A 24,469-nucleotide genomic window follows, 5' to 3' on the forward strand; every position below is an offset into this window, starting at 1 on the left:
TTCTTCTTGTAATTTAGAAACAACGACCTGCAAGCGTTCTACATCAATATCATTCACGACGGTTTGAAGTTCAGAGAAATTCTTTTCTATTGCGGAAGTTCGCTCTTCGATTTCGAGTTTCAATTTTTCCAAATCTTCATTTTTCGCTTGAAATTGCTGTAATTTGGCCAAATCATTTTGAAGCGAATCCATGCTCAACTGTATATTTTGAATGCTGTCGTAAGAAGGTACGTCGACATAATTTTTTATCAGCGTCTTCAGTTCGGAATCGATTTTCAGAATGGGGTCGAGACATTGCGTTTGGAGCGTAGCGATTTCCGACTCTAAACTTTTGTTTAAGGTTTCCTGCAAAGCGATCAAATCGGTCCTCAACTTCTTAACACGAATATCCAACATGAGAATCTCTTCTGCATGGTCTACACGCTTGGTGTTGCCGAAAATGTCGTTAGGCATTTTTGGTTAACGGTTATTTATAATAGAATAGACGATTCGTAATTCTACGAAGAGAGGAATAAGTTTGTCGTAATCTCCGAGGAGTTCCACGTACAGGTAATCTCCTGCAGACACATCGTACGTAATATTAGAAAGCATCTCGTCGTGCTTGATTCGAAAAATGTTCTTACCGGTAGAAATTTTGATTTCGCCTGCGTTTTCCGGATTCACGGTGATTTGAAGTTTCCCGTCGATCGGAATCTCGTAGAAATATAAATTGTTATTGAAGACGTAAAACATCTTGCCCACATCGTCATTTAGTTTCGTCCATATACTATTAAGATGTACAATTAGTAGACCATTGAGTTTAGATAACACGGAAGGTAAGAGGTTATTGAAATTTGGTGATGTAGTGTCCATGATGCCTTGTTTACGGAAACCAAAAAGATTCATTGTCCCTGTTATTTAAATTAAATTTCTACATGAGGTGTTTTTTGTCATTCTTCAAAAAGCAGACGGAGGAAAAGACACAGCGGACTTCATGGCTATGGGGTTACAGTTAACACACGTCACATTTATCGCTTCCATTGCAGTGGCCCCACTCTCTCGTGTGGATTTTACAATCGAGAACACGTAACTTATTGTCCGTTGCATCCAATGCTACTTTGGTTACGCGCGTCGTGTACAAATCATGCAATTTACTTGCAATGCGATGATCGGTGCTGAGTTGCCTTTTACTATGAAAAAGGCATTCCTTGTAGTCTTGCATGCTAAATTTGCTGGTACTTATTTTTCCCACCCCCTTCGCTTTCTTGATCTCTTTTTCTTCTGCAATCTTTACACAGTACATTTTGGCACGAAGCCCCGCAAATTCGCTGATGTAATTACCAGCCGCTTCATCTTTGAACTTTCCTATGGTCATTTTGTTTTCTGCCGAATGTAAGTGATGGCCTGATGGTAAGTTGCTAAAATCAAACAGATACTTCATCTTAGTCAGATCACGTTCGAGGTTTGGTGTGTTTTGGATTAGAAAAATGAAGCTATCCGTGTCAATGTAACATATTTGGATGTTATCTCCATAAAAAGGTTGAAACTGATCGTAGTACGATTGGTACATGTGCAATTTTGATAGTTCAAGGACGGTGGCACCTATGGCAATCGGCTTGTTGAGCATCACTTGCTTCTTGTTCTTCTCGACGAATACTAGATTCTCGTCGAAAATAGTGAAGTTTTTGAAGTAGGGGGACGCGACGATCTTCTCAAATTTCTTTTCGTCCGTGACCAACGTTGCGTCGATGTAATTACGCACGTTTTCCATCGTCTTGCCGTAGATGGCGTTGTTAAACAGTTTGTACAGATCCTTGTCTGCAGGCGATGTCGATTGCGCTCTGCGGCGCGTGTTCTCGGTTATGTAGGGTTCCAGCCACTTGCTCTGTCGGAACTTCAATCCTCTATGAACTTTCTTCAACTGCAAGCCGTGACTTATGTAAAATTGGAGGAGTCGATAGTGCAGAATATAATTCCGCTTGTTCTCCATACTTAGTATTAGTTTTGGCTCCGATGATCCTCCAGGTGGCTTCTTTTTGGTGGGGGCCAGGGCCAATCCGTGATGTTTCTCGTGAAGCCTTTCGGGATAATCGAGATCGACTTCCAAGAAACAGCCCCATTCATTATCTTCGCTCCAGTTGAGAAAATCTTCGCAGGAGAGTTCCTCTTCGGTCATCCACGCGTAGTCGCTGATGGGAAGACACTGGGACATGGAGTGGCCGTACAGGTTGTTGACATCCCAGTAGACAATATAGGTGTTGGGCTTCGATGCATCGTAACCAGGCGTATGAGGATTGTTTGCCTGAGCATGGCGTCGGGGACATTGGACGATGCCACCGCGTATCGCACTCTCCATGAAAGCATACTGTTCCTTCTCTGCGATGAGTCCCAGTTCCACGTTGGTGTATTTCATCATCGAAGCCCAAGTCAACCCCGGCGTCGTGAAGAAATACGCAGGATCCAACTTGTATATCGCGATGCATCTCTTACGAAACGATTCGAAAATGTCCATGAGGAGAGTCACGTCCAATTTCAGATAGAGATCGTGATAATCGCGAAAAGTTTGGCAATTAAATGCCGTCCATACACTACGAGCGTGTTCGTAGTCCTCTTCGGAACAGACGTCCTCCGTGAGATGAGAATAAAATGTCTCCCGGGGTGGAAGTTCCGTCTCGTCAAATTTCTCGAAATCGTTGACGTACTCGTAGGGGTAGACGCCCTTGCGACGCAACAGATTCAAATTCTCATCTCTCCCCGAAAAACATTTTTGCTTGGTGGCCACAAGATCTTCGTCGCCAAGTTGAGATGCAAGGCTTGCGAGGCTGGAGGACAGGAAATTGTAAGAGTCCAGGATTCGCACTTCCACACTTCCTCCTTCTTGGAGAGGGATCCACACTCTCACCGCGATGTACTTCTCACTCGTTCTCGGAATGATGCTGATTCGAGAAGTTATGTTGTAGAGCTCTTTAACGAAGAGATGCGTATCGTACTTCTCCGTGTAGTGCAGAAACACGGCAACAAAATGCGACTCCTTAATCTTGAGATTGCACAAATTACAGATGGTGCTCAGAAATAATCCATTCTGGTGGTTATGGTGGACAACCTTGTAATTTTCGGCGGTGAAAACCTGGTTACACTCCGCGCATCTTGTTGCCGCGTCATGTCCCCGTTGTTGTTCCGTCGTGAGAGCAGGTGGAGAAACGTAAGAGCCTTTCAGGCTGGGTGCAAGTTCTCTCGCGCATTCCGCCATCTTCTTAACAAAATGTTTTGCCGCATCGGGTCCGCAATACAGGATGACATCATTCAATTTTTCTCCGTAGATGGAGAAACTGCAAGGCTCGTGGTGAAAAATTTGGATTGTGCTTGAGGTAGAGGGATCAGGGTTGCAAGACGTCATGGGAACTTGGAAGCTTTCAAAGTCGGCATAAAGAACAGCGGGATGGTGGAGAAGAGCCTGGTGTTTCTGAAATTTCATCTTGGTTCCGGGTTCCGGCATGACATCTTCGGGTTCTGCATTCACGGAGCCAAAACACTTATGCTGTTTTTTCATCTTCTTTCCCTCGCGAAAAATTCTCAAGCATCGATCGCAAATTTCGATCTTATCGTGATGCTTGCTGATCTGTCTTCCTACTAATCGTGAGAAATTCCGTATCAAACTGTAACGGCCATCTACAAGCAAGAGTCGAATTACATTATTCCGGCTTCTAGCAGGTCTTAACACACGAATGTTGTCGCAATCGTCAACCCCAAACACAGAAATATTGATATCTTCTCTTTTTTCCTCTCTATAGTTTTTTTCAAATTGATTGATCTTATTCAGAGGCACAGGATAGGAAATTCCTCTCATCATATTCTCGTATCTTCCCTCATATCCTCTGTAATTGGACAGGCGTTGGGGGTTATTATTTGCTGGGTGTAATGCGGCGATGACAGACCACAGGAAACTCTTCGCATCGTTACTTTGTATGTTCAACACTGCATTTTGCTTTTTTTTTTGCTTGTTTTTTTGAGCGCTGCGTAATGGTTTGAAATTGCAGACTCGAAGTTCTAACGCGTGATTCTCACCGCAAAGAGTCCACCCACTTCCTCTACCTTCAAAGTCTTCTTGTTTTTCTCCCAAGTGCTCGAATAGCCGTGTCACAATTTCCTCCAGATCCTCGTTATTGTCATCGTGTAAGCATTCGCACCCTACGTAAAAACTAAAAGTGCTTGACTCGGACGAGACAACTTTCTCATACAGCAGGGTCAAGACGAGATGAATTTTAATTGCAACATTGACGAGGCAATCACGTAATTGATCAACTACCCGCGATTTCACTTTGTCGAGGAAGATGCTCGAGTCACACTTTTCACTTCCAGATTTATAGGTCATGATGCGTGCACTTTTATTCAAAGCACCGCCTTCATGCCCATCAATGCGAGATTTCTTTGCCGGCGGGACTACGACATCATGATCCAGTAGACGACATTTTTTCAAATGCCTAGCAATGTTAGGTTTAGAAATTAATGTTCCACAGTTGCGACATGCCACTTTTTCGCAAAGACCGGAGGGACCTGGTTGCGATTCCATTTTTTCCCTCTGTTATTTATATATATATATACAGAGAAATTTTTTGGGGGGTTGTGGTGATGGTGGTGGTGGTAGGGGAAAGCGCACTGAAACAGAAGGAAAAAAGTTGAAAAATATTAAACATTTTTTTTCCTTCCACAAGTACATATATATATGAGACGCGAACAGTGCACACACTGTTGTAGGAGGTGTGTGTGTCAATTTTTATGATTCCTCTGAATATGTGTGTGTGTGTGTGTGTCAGACGCAAAACAAAATAAATATATATATATCATGAAAAAAAACTTACCTTTCAAGAGAGATAGAGAGACTTCAAAAACTTGTAGCTCACTAAAACTTCCACGATGATATATATGTATACTACCAGACAAACAATTAAGAAATACTGAACTGCCACAATTGACGTTCACCTTTCAAGAAAAATAGAGAGACTTCAAAATAAAACTTGTAGCTCACTAAAACTTCCACGATGATATATATGTATACTATCAGACAAACAATTAAGAATACTAAACTGCCACGATTGAGGTTCACTATGATAATGATGTACAAAAAGAGAAACTGGTGCGTTATATAGGAACCGCGACCCCCTTGGTGAAAACACAATGAGGGCTATAGTCAATGTCCTAGCAATGAACCCCGTTGACACTTCCACCTCATGCGTGTTTATCATGGTATTCGATCGGAAAGTTTGTTGCCGTTTGTGGTTGCCGAGGGTGGAGTCGTCCACTGCGGAAGCGGATGGCAATGAACCCCGTTGACACTTCCACCTCATGCGTGTTTATCATGGTATTCGATCATTTTTTTCCTCGCATCCTCTTACAGATTCGCTTCGGGCAGAAGCGGATGCGAGATAATTAGGTTCGGGGAGTTTGTTGCCGTTTGTGGTTGCCGAGGGTGGAGTCGTCCACTGCGGAAGCGGATAGCAATGAACCCGTTGACACTTCCACCTCATGCGTGTTTATCATGGTATTCGATCATTTTTTTCCTCGCATCCTCTTACAGATTCGCTTCGAGCAGAAGCGCGTGCGAGATAATTAGGTTCGGGGAGTTTGTTGCCGTTTGTGGTTGCCGAGGGTGGAGTCGTCCACTGCGGAAGCGGATAGCAATGAACCCGTTGACAGTTCCACCTCATGCGTGTTTATGTGTGTGCACCACATTGTTCCCGAAAAAGAGAGGTTTACAAAGGTCACGATATACAAACATTTTGACCGGGATTTGGAAAATTACAATAAGGTGCATTCATCCTTCAAGAATGAGAGGATGAGAGGATGAGAGGATGAGAGCTCATCTTTCACTCATCACTGCTTTTCTGCGCCCGTGAAACATCGTCAGCGCAATAAATGAGGCGCGGAACAGGGAGAGAAAATGATACACGCGCGCGCGTGTGTATGTGTGTGCCACATCGTTCCCGAGAGAGAGGTTTACAAAGGTCACGATCTACAAACATTTGGTCCTTCAAAAATAAGAGAATAAGAAGATGAGAAGATGAGAGCTCATCTTTCACTCATCACTGCTTTTCTGCGCCCTGAAACATCGCCAGCGTAATAAATAAGGCACGGAACGTGGAGAGAAAATGAGTGTATGTGTGTATGTGTGTATGTATGTATGTGTGTGTGTGTGTGTGTGTGTGTGTGGCACATCGTTCTCGAGAGAGAGGTTTACAAAGGTCACGATCTACAAACATTTTGGAGGATGAGAAGATGAGAAGATGAGAAGATGAGAAGATGAGAAGATGAGAAGATGAGAGGATGAGAGGATGAGAGGATGAGAGCTCATCTTTCACTCATCACTGCTTTTCTGCGCCCGTGAAACATCCTCAGCGCAATAAATAAGGCGCGGAACGTGGAGAGAAAGTGAGTTTTTCAACTTTTTGTGGTCGTTTGGTCAAGAAATCAAAGCTGTGCTCAAAGGTACAAATACTATCTACTCATATAATTTATTTTTAAAAAATATATTATTTTCCATTCATAGAATTATCATTGTTGGTTAGTGATATTGGTACACAGTAGCGGCGATTGGCTGCCAAAATGGTGGGGGAGGAGCGTAAAGACAGTTTCCTTTTTTTGGTGTTGAAGGATTAGCATTAAGAAAACATATCGTATTTAATCGCATGATCATAACACCCTGTTTTTTCAGTCCAAAAATTGGTTTATAACCATACATCTCGCATTGGCGCGTCAGATAACGAAACCAATTATGGCAGCGCATGATCTTTGGATCAGAGCATTAAATACTTTTGAGTCGCTATTTCGCAACACTCTAGTAAATTTTCTCAGGTGAAAACATTGTTAATTTACGGAATCAGTAATGTTAGAATATTTCTAAAAATTGATGGTAAACAGTAAGCACCAAGTGTGTACGGCGTGTGTAAGCGACTGTTTTGCGTATTCTTTGGGTGTATATCGGCGAGTTGAATTTCTTCCTATATTTTGAATCATAATATAGCAATTCTATAATTATACCTCTAGCTGCAATAACACCATAACGTTGGCGGCCACATCTAATACTTAAACAGCATTCAGCATCTTCTCTTGTTTCTACATTTTCCGATTTTTCTCCGCCCCCACTAAATACACATGCTTAAAAATCCTGTGTATGGGCCTGCCATGTCTAGTCTGGTATTTGAAGTCGGAACCTTTAATGGTCCACAACTCAACGTGTCGGCCCTTTGAGACGTCTTTCATGCATTAACTATAATATAGTTGACTTTATACATGAATGGCTTATTGCAGAAAGGGACCTGAGTCACTTTTGCACAATTCTGAGAAAAACAAGAAAAATCGTATAATATTGATAGTGTAAGAAAGAAACGTGCCGTTGTTGGCTCAAATATTCAGCACAATGAATAGTTAATTTTGCAACCCTCAATGCACTCCCTTGCAGTATGCTGCTAGAGACAGTGGAGATGAAAAAGTTGTGACTCCGGTACCTTTCTGCAATGAAAGTGGAAACTTTGAGAAATAGGACGAGAAATATCCTACAAACGTCCGTTTGTCGTTGCCACATAAGCTAGGTTAGGTTAAGTTATGTTATATATGCAACAGAAAATTATAGATTCGGAAAAAAATTACAGTGCATTGCACTTTCTGGACTTTATTGTCGGTGTTTGAAGTACAATAATGTACGAGCTCATACATGCGTGTGTTATTCTACATCTGGGTCTGTTTTATTGCCATGTGTAGTAGGCCACTGAAGAATATCTTCATAAAATCCTTTGACGTCGTCTGTACATACGACAAGGCAGTTCATATGTCCTTCAATTTAGTAAGCTTGATCGTCATACGTGCAACTGGGAAAGTACGTGGCTTAGGAATTACAATTCTTGCACCTTTGGACAGATAGAAGATGTAAGACGTGAAAGCTTTAATGAATTTGGAAACCTTGACAGTATCCTTATGTTTAACGCAGTATTCAAAGTAATGATAGTTGGAAATCTGAAAAAAAATGCCTATTCTTGTAGGAACACATGGTAGTTTTCACAGTTGCCACATTTTTTTGTAGACATGAGGCCGCCACGTTGCGAAATCAATAATGTTACTGGTGTCAATAAGTTTGACAGTATTTTTACCGCCCCGAGCTGCATTACAGATTACCGTACACAGCTCGTACAACGTATAAATATGGGTAAGTTTATTGCAGAAAAGGACCTGAGTCAGTGACTCAGGTACCTTTCTGCATTAAAGTACACTTTTCACTGTGCATTTTCTTGGCTACAGTCTCGTGTGACTGACGTCTTTTCTGCACTAAAAGATGTGTCTGTAACTGGGAAAATAAAAAATACCATTAACTCCGATACCTCAAAAATGTGACTCAGGTCCCTTTCTGCAATAAGCCATTCACATATATTCTAGAGTAGTTTGTATCTTAGAACTTTAGATTCAGTCCCATTTAGCCTACCTCAGTATAATTTCAAAATAATAAAAAAAGTAAATATTTCGACTTACATTAGTCTCAAAAAAAGTAAATTAAAAGTTCCACTAATATTAGTCAAACGACTAATTAGACTAATATTAGTCGTTTCCGATTATTGGACTAATATTAGTCGAATGACTAATTCGACTAATATTAGTCGAACGACTAATACGACTAATTTTAGTCGAAAAAGTAGTCGACTAATTTCTTGACTAATTTGTCGATATTTTGTTTCGACTAACGACTAATTAGTCGATGGTGCCCATCACTAGTTACATGCCTTCATGGTTACGTTTGGGTTCAGTTTTCACTTACCCATGCCTTTGATCTTGCAATCTGACTCCAAGGAGGATGGAGTTTTATCCAGTTTCTAGGAAAGTCTATGGAACTTCCTGTGCTGGTCTCCCAATCTGTCACAAGGAAGGGTGAATGAACTTTTAAAAAGGACAAATGTTGAGACGAGCTGTTGCGTTTGCTTTTCTAGCCACTGAAAATCTTTGGTATAGGATGGTGTAGGTAAAAGAAAATCAACCGATACTCACCGATGCCGCCGGTATCGGCCGATATCAATACATCGGAATCGGTATCGGCTCAGCCCTAGTATAGTCTATATAACATCCAAATTTTAAAATGTAGTTACTAATTCCACATGGCACAATTGAGTTAACTTCAATAAATATTCGAGATCTTACTTCCATTATACGTGATACACCATTTACCATCTTCATTTCTTTAAGCAACATTATGTTGATAATATATTTTAAGGTGTTCTCAACAGCAAAATGTTCTCCATTGGCTTCTATCTTTTATTTTTCATTCTAAATTATGCCCAAGCCATCTTAGTTACAAACATTCACAAATTTTCTAATTTAGTTCCTCTTTGAATGCAAATAAGCATTTTTTGCACTTATACTACATAATTTCCAGAATTAATGCATTCAGTATTGTAATTTTCAAATATCCTAATACTAAATGAGAGGTGTAGATTTTCAGGAGAGAAATATGCTTTTTATCTCAATTTCTTACACTCTATGACTTCTTTATTAACGTTATTTTCTATGCTTTTATTCTGATTATTTCACGGTGAAGATGAGTAATGTGAGTGAATAAATATCTTAGGCTTCGTAACATGTTTACACGCCTTTCATATGAGAGCTATTGATATTTGCTAAAATATCTTGAGATCAGTTACCATTCCTAATTTATTATTATGTCAATAATTTGCTAACAGCAATTATTCAATGGATTTGTTGCAAGAATCAAATCTTTTATATCCACTTTTATATGTACTTTTACTATCCTACAGTACTCCAAGCACCATTATATTAGAGGAGCAAAATTAAAGTCATGAAAGAAGATAACTGTTATATTTCTTCGCGGGTCAATGAGGAACTGAAATAAAAAAAAAACATATTCAGGCTTGAACTCTGGGACCTTCGTTTGTATCCAATGTTGCGTGGATGTTGTATAACGCGTCCTTGAACGAAATTTTCATATCTCTTCTTCCGCCCTACTAGCAAGAAATAAACAAATCATGGTTTCAACAGTTATGAAATTATTTACACTTACACTTGACCTTCTCTCGTTTCATTCATCTGAGTTGATTTGACCTATTGGCTTCAGTACGTTACAAATGTTCCATCTGTTAAAGGAGTTCTCTGAATATACTTTATCTTTCACTGTAAATCATACGTTCTTTGACCACGGTTCCGTGTACAGTGCGAACGTGGAATTTGCGCAGAAGAAATGGCGGACTTCACCAACACTGGGAAATCATGAGCGGTGGGGATAAAGTATGCCTTTCTGAGAAATTCAAGCACTGTCCGAATTAAGCTCTTTGCTTTGGTGGAGGATGCCCAGTCAATGGCGTATTTGTGATTTCATTTTGGGGGTAGGTTAATTTGGTGTTAAACTTTGTGTATGTTACCAGTGCAAACTAAAGTACTGTCTGCGGTTCTACTCAGTGAGCACCTTAGAACATTGGTTCTAACCGAGTTCAATAAATCTTATGATAACATTTACACGTAGTTTTGAAACACAGTACATTCTAAGATAACCAACCCAGACTTATACAGAAAAAAGAGCTATCGAACTATCAACTCCGAAATCGTGACCAAATTTCTATTGCCAAGCTCAAACTTATCGTCAATCTAACCTCCATACAAGTTTCTTGTGAACACTTTAATACATGAAAAATATGAGCAGTATGCCATGAAAACGTAAGTGGAAAAAGTGTTGTCTCGGCTTGGTGAGGTTGTTCAGCTGCAGAAAGGTGTCTTTTTCAATCCACAAGGCTGCATACTTTTCGCTATGGAAATCTTTGATGACTGAACCATTAATGGACAAGAATAATTTTTCAATTGTGTTTGGTACATAGTTACGAGATGGTATACTATATACTTTCAACTCCATTTTTATCGAGGGGGATAAAAGCATTCCTGGCAGAAATAAAAGTAATTATCTTTTGCCGGTGATAATTTTTTCTGTTTGGGGGGGAATACCCGGCATCCCCTCCTCCCGTTAATTCACACACTGGGTGCAGGTTGTCCCAAATCCACTCCATAACACTGCAGTTATTTGTCGGATTTTTGTACTCGTGAACAGGAAGATGCAAGAGGACCTAATGAAAAGATCCTCTAACACAAGTAGACATCGAGACGAGACGAGGCTTGACAGAGTCTTGTATCATATCGTTCCTGAGCAGATATCATGAGTGTTGAAATACATAGTGTGAGTTTATTGTGTTATTTCACAAACTTTCACAGCGCATGGAGGTCATTAAAGTAAAAAACTTTTCTCTATAACGTTTTTTGTTTGACTGTTTGTATCTCAGCATGTCGTAGACAGTCACGAAAACAGTATGGCGGTTAATAAACCATAGAGACGAAAGGTATGGATACTTAGAATTTATTTTTCAGTTTCCATTGTATCTTTGACTTGCGTCTTTTACATTTAATTACGAAGCCCATGTTGATATCAAACTTTATAATTTTATCTATGTAAGTGGACATCGTAAATCATATCTCTAACTTACTTTTAGGACCTTACACAGCACTCTTAAATATTTTCTGTAATTTTTTCGTATGCTGCTTTTCGTATGCTACGGGTGAGTGCATCTGTAAAACTGTAACCTCCTCCCCTTTCCCTAGGGCCTGCTTTTTTAAGAGGTGAGAAATTGCTGATAAATGTGATACATGAAGATCAAACCAAACTAATTTTCATGTTCTTCTCGCTAATTAATAAAAGTTACTGCGAGCATTTGAGTATAAATTTTATTAAAAATTATGAAACGAAATAAAAGTTTTGCGTAGCAACGTTCCAACTTTACTTATGATTTTACAATGATGCGATTTATACTCACGATAATAGTGCTTAAGTAGTTATAATTAGTTATTTTTAGTGATAGTAACAAGCACTGTGCACCATCGAGATGAATTAATGTAGTGAACATGTAAATACGTCTACGAGATGGGAAAGTCACAGGTGATGATTGAAATATGGAAGAGTATATAAATTTGCAATGAATTTGAACTTTTAAAGACTTTAAATTACCGTAACAACATTTGTAAATAACAACAGAAAGATTAAAAAACCGCTTTCCAGCGAGTTAAACCTGTTTCAAAATTAATAATAACTTTCTATTTGAATGAAATCACGTAAGCTTAATATTGTATGAGAATATAATGAGAGAAGCTACAGTTACTATAATCATCTATAGTGTTTCAAATTTTCCAAATTAGCATTACCCTATACTTTTCAACTTACGTTCTTTTACATAATTTTGAAATTTTCAGTGTCTATAGTTGCATATGAATTTAATATTCACCAAGACTTACATTTATTTGTTATTTTTAAATGCTAATTCCTCTGGCACTAGCACATTTTGACATTATGTTTATTACTAATGCCCTGTAATAGGTAGTTGTGAAAACATTGCAAGCACTACGCAAAGGCAATAATACAAGAACTAAATAAAAAATATATATATCTACTCACCGAAGTTGTCCTCTCTTGCACATACTTCTCAATTCTCTTCCACGAATCCTGTATGTTCTTCACAACAGTATTTCTGAAATGTTGAGATTCCATCCATTATGCACATATTTTATTCGTAAAGCTTACAGAGCAAAGTGCCTAAGCAGTTTGATATCCTTAAATCTCAACACTGAGTTTTACAAGTGAAAACAACAAGCAAAAAAATAAAATGCGACGTGAAATTTCACTGGTGCCAAATTATCAGGTTATTTTATTTAGGTATATATTGACTAAGTTTCTTTTGAAAAGTGTCTACTTCAATTCCTGATTATGAGAGTGAGTTTAATTCTGGAGAGATAGGAAATTTTTCCAGAACTCACCTTGTAGATATCTCGAGAAAATCTCTTCCAGCACAAAATAATTACGACCTTCCTTAATTTTTAATAAATCAATCACAAATGAAGAGCTGGAATTTTCCAAACAAAAACTTTTTATTTAAACCCAAAGTTTACCAGTAACAATATTATATATTGTTACTATAATATATAACATTATACAGTATTATAATCTAGGTCAATTGCAATTTTCTAATTATTTCCAAAGCGATATTTAACATAATTTTTCTTTAAAAAACTGTGCTATTGTTCAGAATAACCACGATATGTAAGCATTATCGCATGTGGAAGCAAATGATTTTACGTGCAAGTCGGAATCAAATTATAAACATATTAACAGAAAATTTTAATCATTTGAAGCATATAACCAAAAAATATGTACAAATGATGAAATTTTGTTTATTAAGAGATTGTTCGGCAGTACAATTTTTTAAGCAACTGTAACCAAATCAGGCAAGTTTGATCAGAATTACAAGCTATTCAATAAAAATTACCACTGATCTTAGTGGCAGAGTAGTTAGCACAGCGTGCTAACAACTGACCTTCTTGGCGTAGTAGTTTGCACAGCGTGCTACGACACCAGTGGTCTCAATGTGGTGCGACCCCAGGGGTCACGGCTTGGGCACGGGTGTTCTTTGCCAGTGTCCCTTCATCAATTTCATCCTCATCTTCGTGATTAACCAAAAGTATTAGAAATGTGAATTAAAGAATCAATCAAAGTAAAAATTACCAAATTCATTACAGGCTACCTACCACACATTTTTTTAAAAAGTTACCAAAATTCTCGAGAAAAATGCTTTTACTTGATGCAAACAAATCGGACCCTCCCCTATACCTGAGTACACTGTCTTCTGAGTGTAAGAATGAAATAGGTTTCATATAGAAACATAATCTTACATAATATAATGCAAGAATAAAAAGCTACAAAAACATTATCATGTATAAACTTTGCATAGTTAGTTTCTTATAAGAAGTGCTTGTACGTATAGTATATAGTAGCATATTCAGTTACAAACACCACATTCATCGTGTTTGCCCTAATACATAAGTTGTGCCAAGCAATTCAATGGTTGAGCTGTCTTGATTAAATTAACAAAATGATAAGTCATTGCTAGAAGAGTGTTAGACACTGACCTCGTGGCTATAACATATACATAAAAACTGGGCAAAAGAAAGAACCGAGGTTACAATTCAATAATATATATTTCTGAAAACGTAAATTTCTATATATTGGATTGATATGTATCATTGTAATACTAACTAACTAACTAACTCTCTAGCCTTCTTAAACCCGAAGGTTCATGGCTGCAGCAACACAGGCCTTCCATGTTTCCCTACCTTGAGCAAGATCTATATACTCTTTTCCATCCCTACCGATTTCCTTTAGGTCCATCTCAACTTTGTCCCTCCATCTTCGTCTTGGCATTCCTACAGGTCTCTTACCATCAGGTTTCCCAACAAGAATCCTGTAAACTCCTCTTTCCTCTCCCATTCGTGCCACATGGCCTGCCCACCTAAGTCTTCTTGATTTAATTATTCTAATAATATCTGGACATGAATACAAATTATGTAGTTCTAAATTATGTAACCTTCTCCACTCACCTGTCTCCTCATCCCTTTTAGGTCCAAAGATTTTCCTAAGGATCTTATTTTCAAATACTCTCAATTTATGTTCCTCTTTCAATGTAAGGGACCAAGTTTCACATCCATATAATACTACAGGCAAAATTACTGTTTTGTAGATTTTAACTTTTAGTTTCTTAGATATTAAACGAGAAGATAAAAGTTTATGAAGAGAGAAGTAACATGCATTTCCTGAATTAAGCCTACTTTTTATTTCCTCTTTAATATAATTTTCATTTGTTAATATTACTCCTAAGTATTTGAATTTGGAAACTGGTTCAAACGAGTTGTTATCAATAATTAGATTTTAATTATTACCTGACACTTGGTTTCGGCCTGTAAGCATATATTTAGTTTTCTCTTTGTTAACTTCCAAACCTATCTCTTTAGCAGTTTTGAAAAATATTTTAGCATTATTCTTAATTGTATTCACATCATCCCCCAGTAAGTCTACATCATCTGCATATGCTAATAACTGTGTCACACCATTTAATTTTAGTCCTTCTTTAGTTTCCTTTACCTTCCTAACAGCATATTCTAAGGCAAAATTAAAGAGCAATGGAGATAATGCATCTCCTTGTTTTAACCCATCATGAATTGTAAATTTGTCAGACATATTAATACCCACACGAATTTTACTTTCTGTTTCACTGGTGCATACTTTTATCATACTAACAAGCTTCTTAGGTATTCCAAACTCTACTAATATATTATATAGTTTATCTCTTTTGACAGAATCATATGCTTTTTTGAAATCAATGAATAGCTGATGGACATTTTGATTATATTCCCACTTTTTTTCAAGTGTCTGTCTGATGTGAAAAATTTGATCTGTAGTTGATCTGTTACGTTTAAATCCACATTGATAATCACCTATAATTTCATTAACATATGGGGTTAGTCTTGTTAAAAGAATGTTAGATAATATTTTATATGTTGTTGAGAGTAGAGAAATTCCACGGTAATTATTGCAGTTCATTTTATCACCTTTTTTAAACACAGGAACAATTATGGATTCTTTCCATTATTAAAGTAGTTCTTCCATCTATTTAGAATATCACTTGGGTCAGCTAGAAAATCACCGTCTTTATCTTTTATCAAGTTTACTTTAGGTTGCCACCCCTTTCTAAACTCATTTACACCTTTATATAAATCTCTGATATTTTTATTTTTGCTGTTTGTTTCAATTTCGTTAATTTTGGTTTTCAAGTAATCTCTTTTTTTACTTCTAAATGTGCGGTTAACTTCTCGCTTTATTATATTATAATTGTTTAGATTTGTATCATCAGAGTTATTTAACCACCTAAGTCTAGCCTGATTTCTTATTTCTATTAGATTATGACATTCATTATCAAACCATGGCTTACTTTTTCTCGGTTTATGGTATCCTATACTTTCTTTAGCTGCTGATTCTATTGCATTACGTATGTGCTCCCAATTCTTATTTACGTCTGTTTCATTTATATTTTCATCATCACTTAAATCCTGCAAAACATCAAATCTATTTGACAGTTTAATTTGGTAATCTTTCTTAATTCTTTCATCAGTAAACTTTCCTGTATCAAATTTTAGAACTTTTAAATTTTGTTGCTTATGATTTATCACTGAGAGTCTTTCTCTTAATTTAGCAATTACTAAATAATGGTCACTGGCACAGTCAGCACCTCTATGCGTACGAACGTCAATTATACTAGTATGCCTTCTCTTATCAATGAGAATATGATCTATCTGATTATGAGTTTTACCATCTGGAGAAGACCAGGTATATTTATGGATATCTTTATGTTTAAAAGTGGTACTTTTCACAATTAAATTCTTTGAGGTTGCAAAAGTAATCAATCTTATACCATTATCGTTACTTAATTCATGAAGACTTTCTTTACCAATCGTGGGTTTAAATGTCTCTTCTTTGCCAATCTGTCCATTACAGTCACCTAACAGAATTTTCATATCATACTGAGAAAATTTATCAAAGACCTGTTCTAACTCTGTATAAAAATCATCTTTAGTATCATTGTAATGTCTATAATAATATTATTTTTATATCAAATATTTATTTGTTCGATTTTTTATTTATAAAAATTATCTATCACTGATCTATATAAAATACATGTATATATAAATATATGTTTGTAAGACTGTGAAGAACTTTATATTACCGAAGTTAAAGAAGCTACAATCTTTTTCTAAAATGTTAATCTTCGGAGTTGCAAATGTATATTCGCCATCAAAATTATTACATATTAACTACAAGTAGAAGAAGCTAAGTTCACCGTGTATACGTGTAATTCATATCCTAAACCATACATACATACAACCTTTCAGATCCCCTTCAAACACTTCGCAGTGTTTCTCCAGTTTCTGTGCTAGTGATTGTTTTATTGTAAAATTAATGTATAATGTTTACTAAATCAACAGAAATGGGTTGAGTCCCTTAAACCGTCCCGTTATATGTATGTATGTCCTCTACCTAAGGCGACGTGTCCAGAGAGACAGACATTCGGGAGGGGTTTTGACCGAGTCATAATAGTGATACAAACATGATACTCGCGGCTCGATCTGTGTGTATGTGTATAAATGTATGTGTGTGTGTGGAGAGAGAGACAGAAAGAGACAGGTGGCGGGGGGGAGATAAAGAGAAATGTACACAGAAAGCTAATTGTTATGCTGTTAAGTAAGTAGCATTCTTGTTTCGAATATTTTCCGGGAGGGTTGAATTCCCAAACTTCCATTTCGACACGTCCTTAGCTTCTACCTAGTTTCCTGTTTATGTTAATTTGTTCCGTTTCAGGTTAGGAAAGTGTTCACCTGCGGTGCTTTCCTGTCTCAAACTGTGTTCATGATGCTCGCAGCATACCTCTTGACTCCCGCAGCTGCAGTCACCTGCCTAACCATCGCCGTTGGACTTGGGGGATTCGCTTGGTCAGGATTCAGGTAATCGTTTTGGATCCGTTTGGGTTTATTCAACAATGCAGAGCTTATTCAGTATTTAATGCACAATAATCGGAATTGCATGTTATGAGAAAATGTTATCTAGTCAAGAAAAGGATCAAGTAATAAGAATGAAATAAGCACACAGTTGTGTCTGACAGCAGTCGATGAAAAGAAAATTGTTTATAATTGTGTGTTCCTTTTATGCACGGTCACGGGTAAAAAAAGGGATACTTTGACACTTCGCTTCTATGCAAGGCGTTATGTGTGTTGTCTAACTCAGTTGCCATTGAAAATTTGTTATTAGAATCCACTTATCGCCGTAGAATTAGGCAACATACATAACGCTTTGCAAGGAAGCGAGAATTTCATGATAAAGGTGTTTCATTTTTATTGCTGATGACTGTACAGACAGACAAGTTAATCAAGAAGAATCCGAAACAGTATGCTGTATTGAAGCTACGACAGTTTTTGTTTTTGTCTTAAATCTGATGATTATTATTTGTTTATTCATATCTAAATCAATAACAGCGACCCCAATATTTCACAGAAAAATGTAGTTACCATACTCCATGGCTATATTCAAATAAAAAAGTACAAGAACCTGACGCTGTAAGATCTAAAGACCTAGTTCATTACACATTGAATCTGCAGAGACTAATCCAAGACTACATTTTCTCTTCGGTATCTCGTTTAAACAGTTAACTTTCTAATTTATGATGTTATTATTCCTGTACGATTTCAACTTAATGCTATAGGATATTGTTCACACTGCCTTTTTCTCAGCGAGGAGACTGTACATTACAAACAGACTTGATAAATATAGAAAAGAGAATAGTTTGGAATTTCTTTTAAAAAATCCTGATTTAACGTCGCTTTTCTGCCATTTCTGGGCCAATTGCGGCATTGTCGATGAATGGAACGCCTATGCCCAATCCAGAACTCGAACCTGAGAACCTTCGGCATCGAATTTATGAGTCGATCATACAACGCCACGGAGGCGGCAGTATTTTTGTTCATGATATAAAATGTTATTAACGACTATAAAGGGTGGTAGAATTTCTGTATTTGTTATATCGCTCTTGCCTAGCCTTACGATGGGCGGCCCTCATGCTGGCAAGGAAGTGGGGAGCGGGGAATACGCAGCAGACCAACCAGACAACAGCGGTGGCTCCGAGAGTTACGACGTCGCGGAAGGAGGTGCTGTACGCACCTCGTTCTACAGGCTGCTACGTTTCTTATCGCGCTGTATTGGTCGCTTCCCCGCTCTCCACTTCCCTTGCCAGCATGTAGAGCACCCACCGTAAGACTGGACAAGAGATATAACAGTTCTTGCTTGAGTTAATTTTTCTAAAGTCAACTTTATGCACAGAAAGGCTAATCGGTACTGGACCTATAGTTTAATTGATTACAAGGCAATGACTTTAGTAACAGTTCTTGCGAAGTATCCGATGACATACATAGTGAACTAACCAAGCCAGAAAAGCTGAAGGGCGCTGCTTTGTTGGCTCCTCAACCTTTTAGAATAGAAATAAATAAAACCACTTCAAACTTTTATCTTAAGTTGTTCTTATGTTAATGTTGAAGAAAATTTATAAATTCTGCATTAAAAAAATATTACGAACTTTTATGGGAATGTCCAAACGTGGGACAGAGTGGATTGATATGTGATAGTAATACTTCCCCCCTCCTTCCCTTTGTATATCTACGTCTAAATGTCAGTGACACTTTCCAAAGCAATTTTGTAGGCTTCCGAGCCCAAATTAAATCCTGGTAGTGTAGCTTCCTTCGCTCTTGACTGAGAGTGACTGAAACATGAAATTTCATATCTACCCTGCTATGATGAATTTGTTTGGTGCTCCTAATATAACCTCACAGTTATTATATAACTAATACAGTATTCATCTTGTTTTTAGTGTGAACCATCTAGACATCGCCCCTCAGTATGCAAGCGTTTTGATGGGTTTGTCGAACACCGTGGCAACACTGCCTGGAATAATCAGCCCCGTAATCACGGGGTACATTGTTCAAAATGAAGTAAGTACTCTTATTTAATTTTTACGATCTATTTCTATTCCAGCCGGCACCCCGCGGCGGAGCAGTTAGCACATCACGATACGACGTCGGGGATACTGGGTTCGATTCCCGGCCTGGGCATGGATGTTTGTGAGTGTCCATTCGTCAATTTCATCATATCATCACTCATCCCCATCTTCGCTAATTAGCCAAAAGTTGCACAAGATGCGAAGTAAAATAAAGGAAATCAATCAAACAACCAATCTATTCCTCTTTTTGTAAAATATAATATTTAATACAGAATCAATTTGAAAATGATATGTACTAGTTAAGTAGTAGATGTTGAATATGACATTGATGGATTGATTGATTTGGTTTATTTTTCTTTGCTTTTCTGTCACTTTTGGCCAATCGCGAAGATGAGGATGATTAATGATATGATAAAAGTTATGAAGGGACATTCACAATGAACACCCATTCCCAGGCCGGAGTCGAACCCGGGTCCCCTGGCGGCGTAGCGCGATGTGCTAACCACTCCGCCTCTGAGGTCGGCGTTTGGGTATGACGCTTTTCTGTGTTACGTATTAAACGCACGTGGCAGAAGTACGCGCTGTTGCCACGTCTGAGCACAACCCCATGTGTTCGGGGTTTAAGAGAATGAAAGATCTCGTTGTAGAGTTGGTCTTTGTAATCCATGTCGTTACCGGCCATACCTGGAAAATCTTATGCTAAGCACGGAGAATCGACTACAGGGCCGCCCATAAACCGAGGGACCCAAGCCGGGACCTGTCCAGAGGCGAGACGCTTCAGGACAGCCAGCATCGAGATAAGTACCTGCCCTTTATGGTGCTATTCCTTTTCCCCCTAACTTCTCCCTTTAGTCAACTGCCATTAGCACAATAAAAGCTCAGTCAGTTAGCCATTTACTTGTGTTTCTTTAATACAGTCCACTTCGGGTATGGCTGCAGTTATGCGCTCACGCAATTCCACCAATGTTGTAGCAAGTAGTGGCACAAAAACTCGATCTTTCATGAAAGCCCATAGGAAAAAACTACATGGGGTGAGATCTGGGGATCGTGGTGGCCATTTCATTAAGTTTTGACGTGGACCCTGACATGCTAGGAAGAGCGTGGCAGGAACTTGGATATAGACTAGATGTGTGTCGTGTAACACGTGGATCGCACATAGAACATTTATAATATGCCAGGAAAAACTTTTTGAGTTTTTCAATCTGTGTGTGTGTAATCTCATTCATTTACATATCATTACAATGAAATAATAGACACTGAAATCGGGAACATCATTTTGACTTACGCTGTATAACTACCCTACCTCTGACTCGTCGCCCGTTGGTCAACGGGTCCTACCCTCCACTACAGAGGGTGAAATCCGGAACGGCTAAGGTTTTAACGCCCCAATTGTGTCTCCAGGGACCAGCCCTCGGACAGAACCTTAGCTCGTAACGGATTTCACCCTCTGTAGTCGAGTGTAGTACCCGTTGACCAATGAGTCAGAGGTAGGGCAGTTATGTTAAAGAAACACATGACCGCGCATTTAGGCATTACTATATACTAAGTTAGAATTCTGATGTTTTGCAGACCTTTGAAATTATAACTACGTGCCTATGAATGACGTATTTGCTGTGAACAAAAGTGTGGAAGTGAGGCAGTCGATGTTTAGGCCTAGGCTCTCAAGGGCTGTTGCGCCACTTGTTATTGATATGAATAACATTGAAGCATGCGTAGTATTGACACGTATTCATAGCAAAATTGTGTGATTATTCTGTGTGCCCTCCTTTTTATTTTGAATATAGCTTGGTCTAAATATGGGCTACCATTTTTTGTTTGCACATATATCACACCTACATTTACATAACAGAATAGTAACTGTGATATGGAAATCTGAGATATGTTTGCTTTATAACGCATGTGCGAAGTATAGTAAAAAATAACATTTCACCTTTTTATTCGCCTTTGTCTAAAAGTATGCAAAATCGATGTTTGTGAAGTTGTGGTCCAAATATAGGCTAGGCTACCTTTAAAATTTCCATTTAGAAAGTAAAAAAAAATTGCACACAGCAAGAGAAAAAAACTTCTAAAAATATCAACAAATAATCATTTAATAGCATCCACACAAAATATGCACAAAATTGAAATGTTTTGAATTTATTTATTTTTGTAAAATTTAGTTCCTTGTAAATAAGGTCCAAATATGGGCTAGTAGCCTATATTAGACCACCTACGGTAGCCCATATTACCACCATCACGCTATGGAGACTTTCAATGTTATGTTGTAAAACATACCGTGTTTAATACTTAAATTAATGTCAACTAAAAGTTTATTTCTTAAACTAAGCACGGATCGGGAATGAAACTTTTTATGCATCTGGAGATTAAGAAATACCAATAAAATACACATACTTTGCAAAAACTTTCTGCACACGACAACTGTAAACACTGACGCTCTCAAGTAACCGCTATGAACAATCACTCTCAACTGACCCATGCGATATTTTATGGCATTAGACAATCAGTGTATGCAACTACCATCAACCTGAAGCGCCAGATAAAGCCAGAACCTTCGTTGCCCGTATTTGTGCCCTAGCTCATATTTCCACCAGTTCCTCTATATATGTGTGTAAAATTATATTGTGTGCTTCTTTTCGCAGACTGCTGAAGAATGGAAGATTGTTTTTTACATAGCCAGTGCCATTTATCTGCTTGGAGCTGTGGTTTACGGAACTTTCGCATCCGGTGAAAGGCAAAGCTGGGCTTCTGAAACGGAAACAACAGAAGCGATAGACAACAAGAACTTTGAAATGAAGAGGAGAGACTATTCTTATTCGAACTGTGCGATGGACCACTAAAACATCGACAATGCAAATCGGTAAGAGTGACGACATCGCCAAAAAGTTGAGGCCTCCCATGTGACATTACAGAGGGTGTCGATGAAATTTTATTTTCGCGGTGACTGCAAATTGTGCATGATATTCGAACTCTGTAATTTTCAGAAATTTGTGGATTTCTACGTGACTTTACAAGCATGTTCCAAAGAGTCAAATTGTGCAAGTGTTCGTTATCTATGAGAATATCTTATTACCTTCCAAGCTTGAATATCACTTTACTCGACGGCCAATTAAGGTTTTCTTCGAATTGTGCAACTTGAATTGTCAAAATTACACTAGGAATGAAATACACATGCTTTCAGCTTATCGTGTTGATGTTAAAATCTTCCTGATGCAGCTTTGTCGCAACTACTACGTTTGTTTCAGTTGCGAGTTTCTCATCATTTACGTAAGCAACATGAAGAATTTAAGCATAAATGCAATGTAAGAATATCTGTAGCCAACAGGTTTGACGATACATAAGCTACTGTTTTCAGTTACATACAATTTGTACGCATATTTTAAACCTGTTTTTGATGTTAATAACAGCTAAATTAGTGTATAATACATGCAGGAGAGTGTAAACTAAGGTAAAGTACACTAACTTGTAAACATCTTAAAGAATTGTTCAAATGTACAAAATAAGAAGAATATACTAAAAGGTTTAAACTTTAAAAAAGTTACTGCATGCTCATTGCGTGTAAAATAAGGAAGTTCTCAGATACAATAAGTCAGATGATATATATCAAACTCTAAACTCATTAATGAAAGATGAAGGAATAAAAATTACGAATTAGGTTCTCGCGCCAATACTCTGCTTATAAATGCTTTTCCTGAGTTAAATGTCAGCATGTGGTTAAGCGAGGCTGTTTTATGTTATCAAAGAATGCCATAAATCAGATCCAAGCACTGTCTACAATATACAATATTTTGATATATGGTATATCGTTCGAGGAATCTATTAGGAAAATCTGTGTTAACTGTGTTCACGCAGTGTATGATATTATTTTCTTGGGATGAGAACAAGAATCTCCCTTTCCATGATAAAATGTAATATTCGAAAATTTGTTCGATTGACATACTATATATAAATTGTATAAGAATTACATTATTCTAAAAAATGGAAACAAATACTGTTACAAATGTCATAATATTTGTATACATCCGTGACATCACAGTTGTAAATTATTTTATAAGTAGACGAACGAATAAAGACATTTTATTTTGTACGTATTGTTTATAAATAATTTGACACTTGAACCTTCCATTCCGCTTGCATTTACAAGATATTGATTCTAAACACACACACACACACATACTTACTATATTTTAATAATATAAAAATTAATCGAACTACTGAACACAATTATTTTTAAAACCATATGAACCTTGCGAATACATTTTGTGCGTTAAATAAATATTAATAACATTTCAGTTTTAGAAATATGTTGGCTACGCATAAATTGTTTTCTGAATACAGCAAATGGTTTTCGCCGACGGACTGGTTAGCACAGCTCGCTACAACGCCAGGGGCCCCGGGTTGGAATCCCGGAATGTATATGGGTGTTTTTTTTGTGTCTCTTCCTTCAACAATTTAATCATATCTTCACTGATCCTCATCTAGATTAGCCAAAAGTGGAAAAAAAGCGAAGTAAAATATATAAATCAATAAATTAATCAATGAATGAAATGGTTCGTGTAGAAAATATTTCACGCACACACGCAAAAGAAAATTAAACTGTGTACCATGAGATAACTGAAAACTGAATAATTGTCACAGAAAAATTAAAAGATATTTGAATCACGAATATGTAGAAAGGCTCTTCTATTATACATTTTGATGATACACAATGTGGAATTAATAGATTTGCTCCAGGACTATTGGAATAAATATTTTGCTCGGTTTGTTGTGCAAAAGTGAGACAAATATCACAAGCATTCTGTAAAGTGCAGATCTCAGTTATTACAAGATAGGAACTATATCCAAAACTCATGGACAGTTCTTAAAACATTTATCTTTCAAATGTTTGAGAAACTGCTCGTTATAGTGGCAAGCCGATCACAACGACCAACGCTGTATGTTGTCACGAAAAATGTTAACATTTTCCCCTTGTGTCTTGTTTCGGCGAGATCCACAACCGAGTGACAAACGACAGTTGCAGTTGTTTTTCCTGCTAGAAA

The 24,469-nt window shown here is 37.6% G+C and overlaps 1 protein-coding gene across 4 annotated transcripts in view; it reads left to right on the forward strand.

Annotated features, from left to right (window-relative positions):
- LOC145978818 (vesicular glutamate transporter 1-like) overlaps positions 1 to 23,521 on the forward strand; it is a 70,606-nt gene extending 47,085 nt beyond the window's left edge. For all 4 annotated transcript variants that reach the window (XM_083111686.1, XM_083111710.1, XM_083111701.1 and 1 more), the window contains exons 9-11: positions 17,249 to 17,391; positions 19,305 to 19,425; positions 22,073 to 23,521. In XM_083111686.1, coding sequence (XP_082967812.1) covers positions 17,249 to 17,391; positions 19,305 to 19,425; positions 22,073 to 22,270 — 462 coding nt within the window. In that variant the 3' untranslated portion in view covers positions 22,271 to 23,521. The remainder of the gene's footprint in view (positions 1 to 17,248; positions 17,392 to 19,304; positions 19,426 to 22,072) is intronic.
- The last annotated feature ends 948 nt before the right edge of the window (positions 23,522 to 24,469 follow it).

The sequence above is a fragment of the Lepisma saccharinum genome, chromosome 1, assembly GCF_977018435.1.
Source record: "Lepisma saccharinum chromosome 1, izLepSacc3.1, whole genome shotgun sequence".
Taxonomy (NCBI): Eukaryota; Metazoa; Arthropoda; class Insecta; order Zygentoma; family Lepismatidae; genus Lepisma; species Lepisma saccharinum.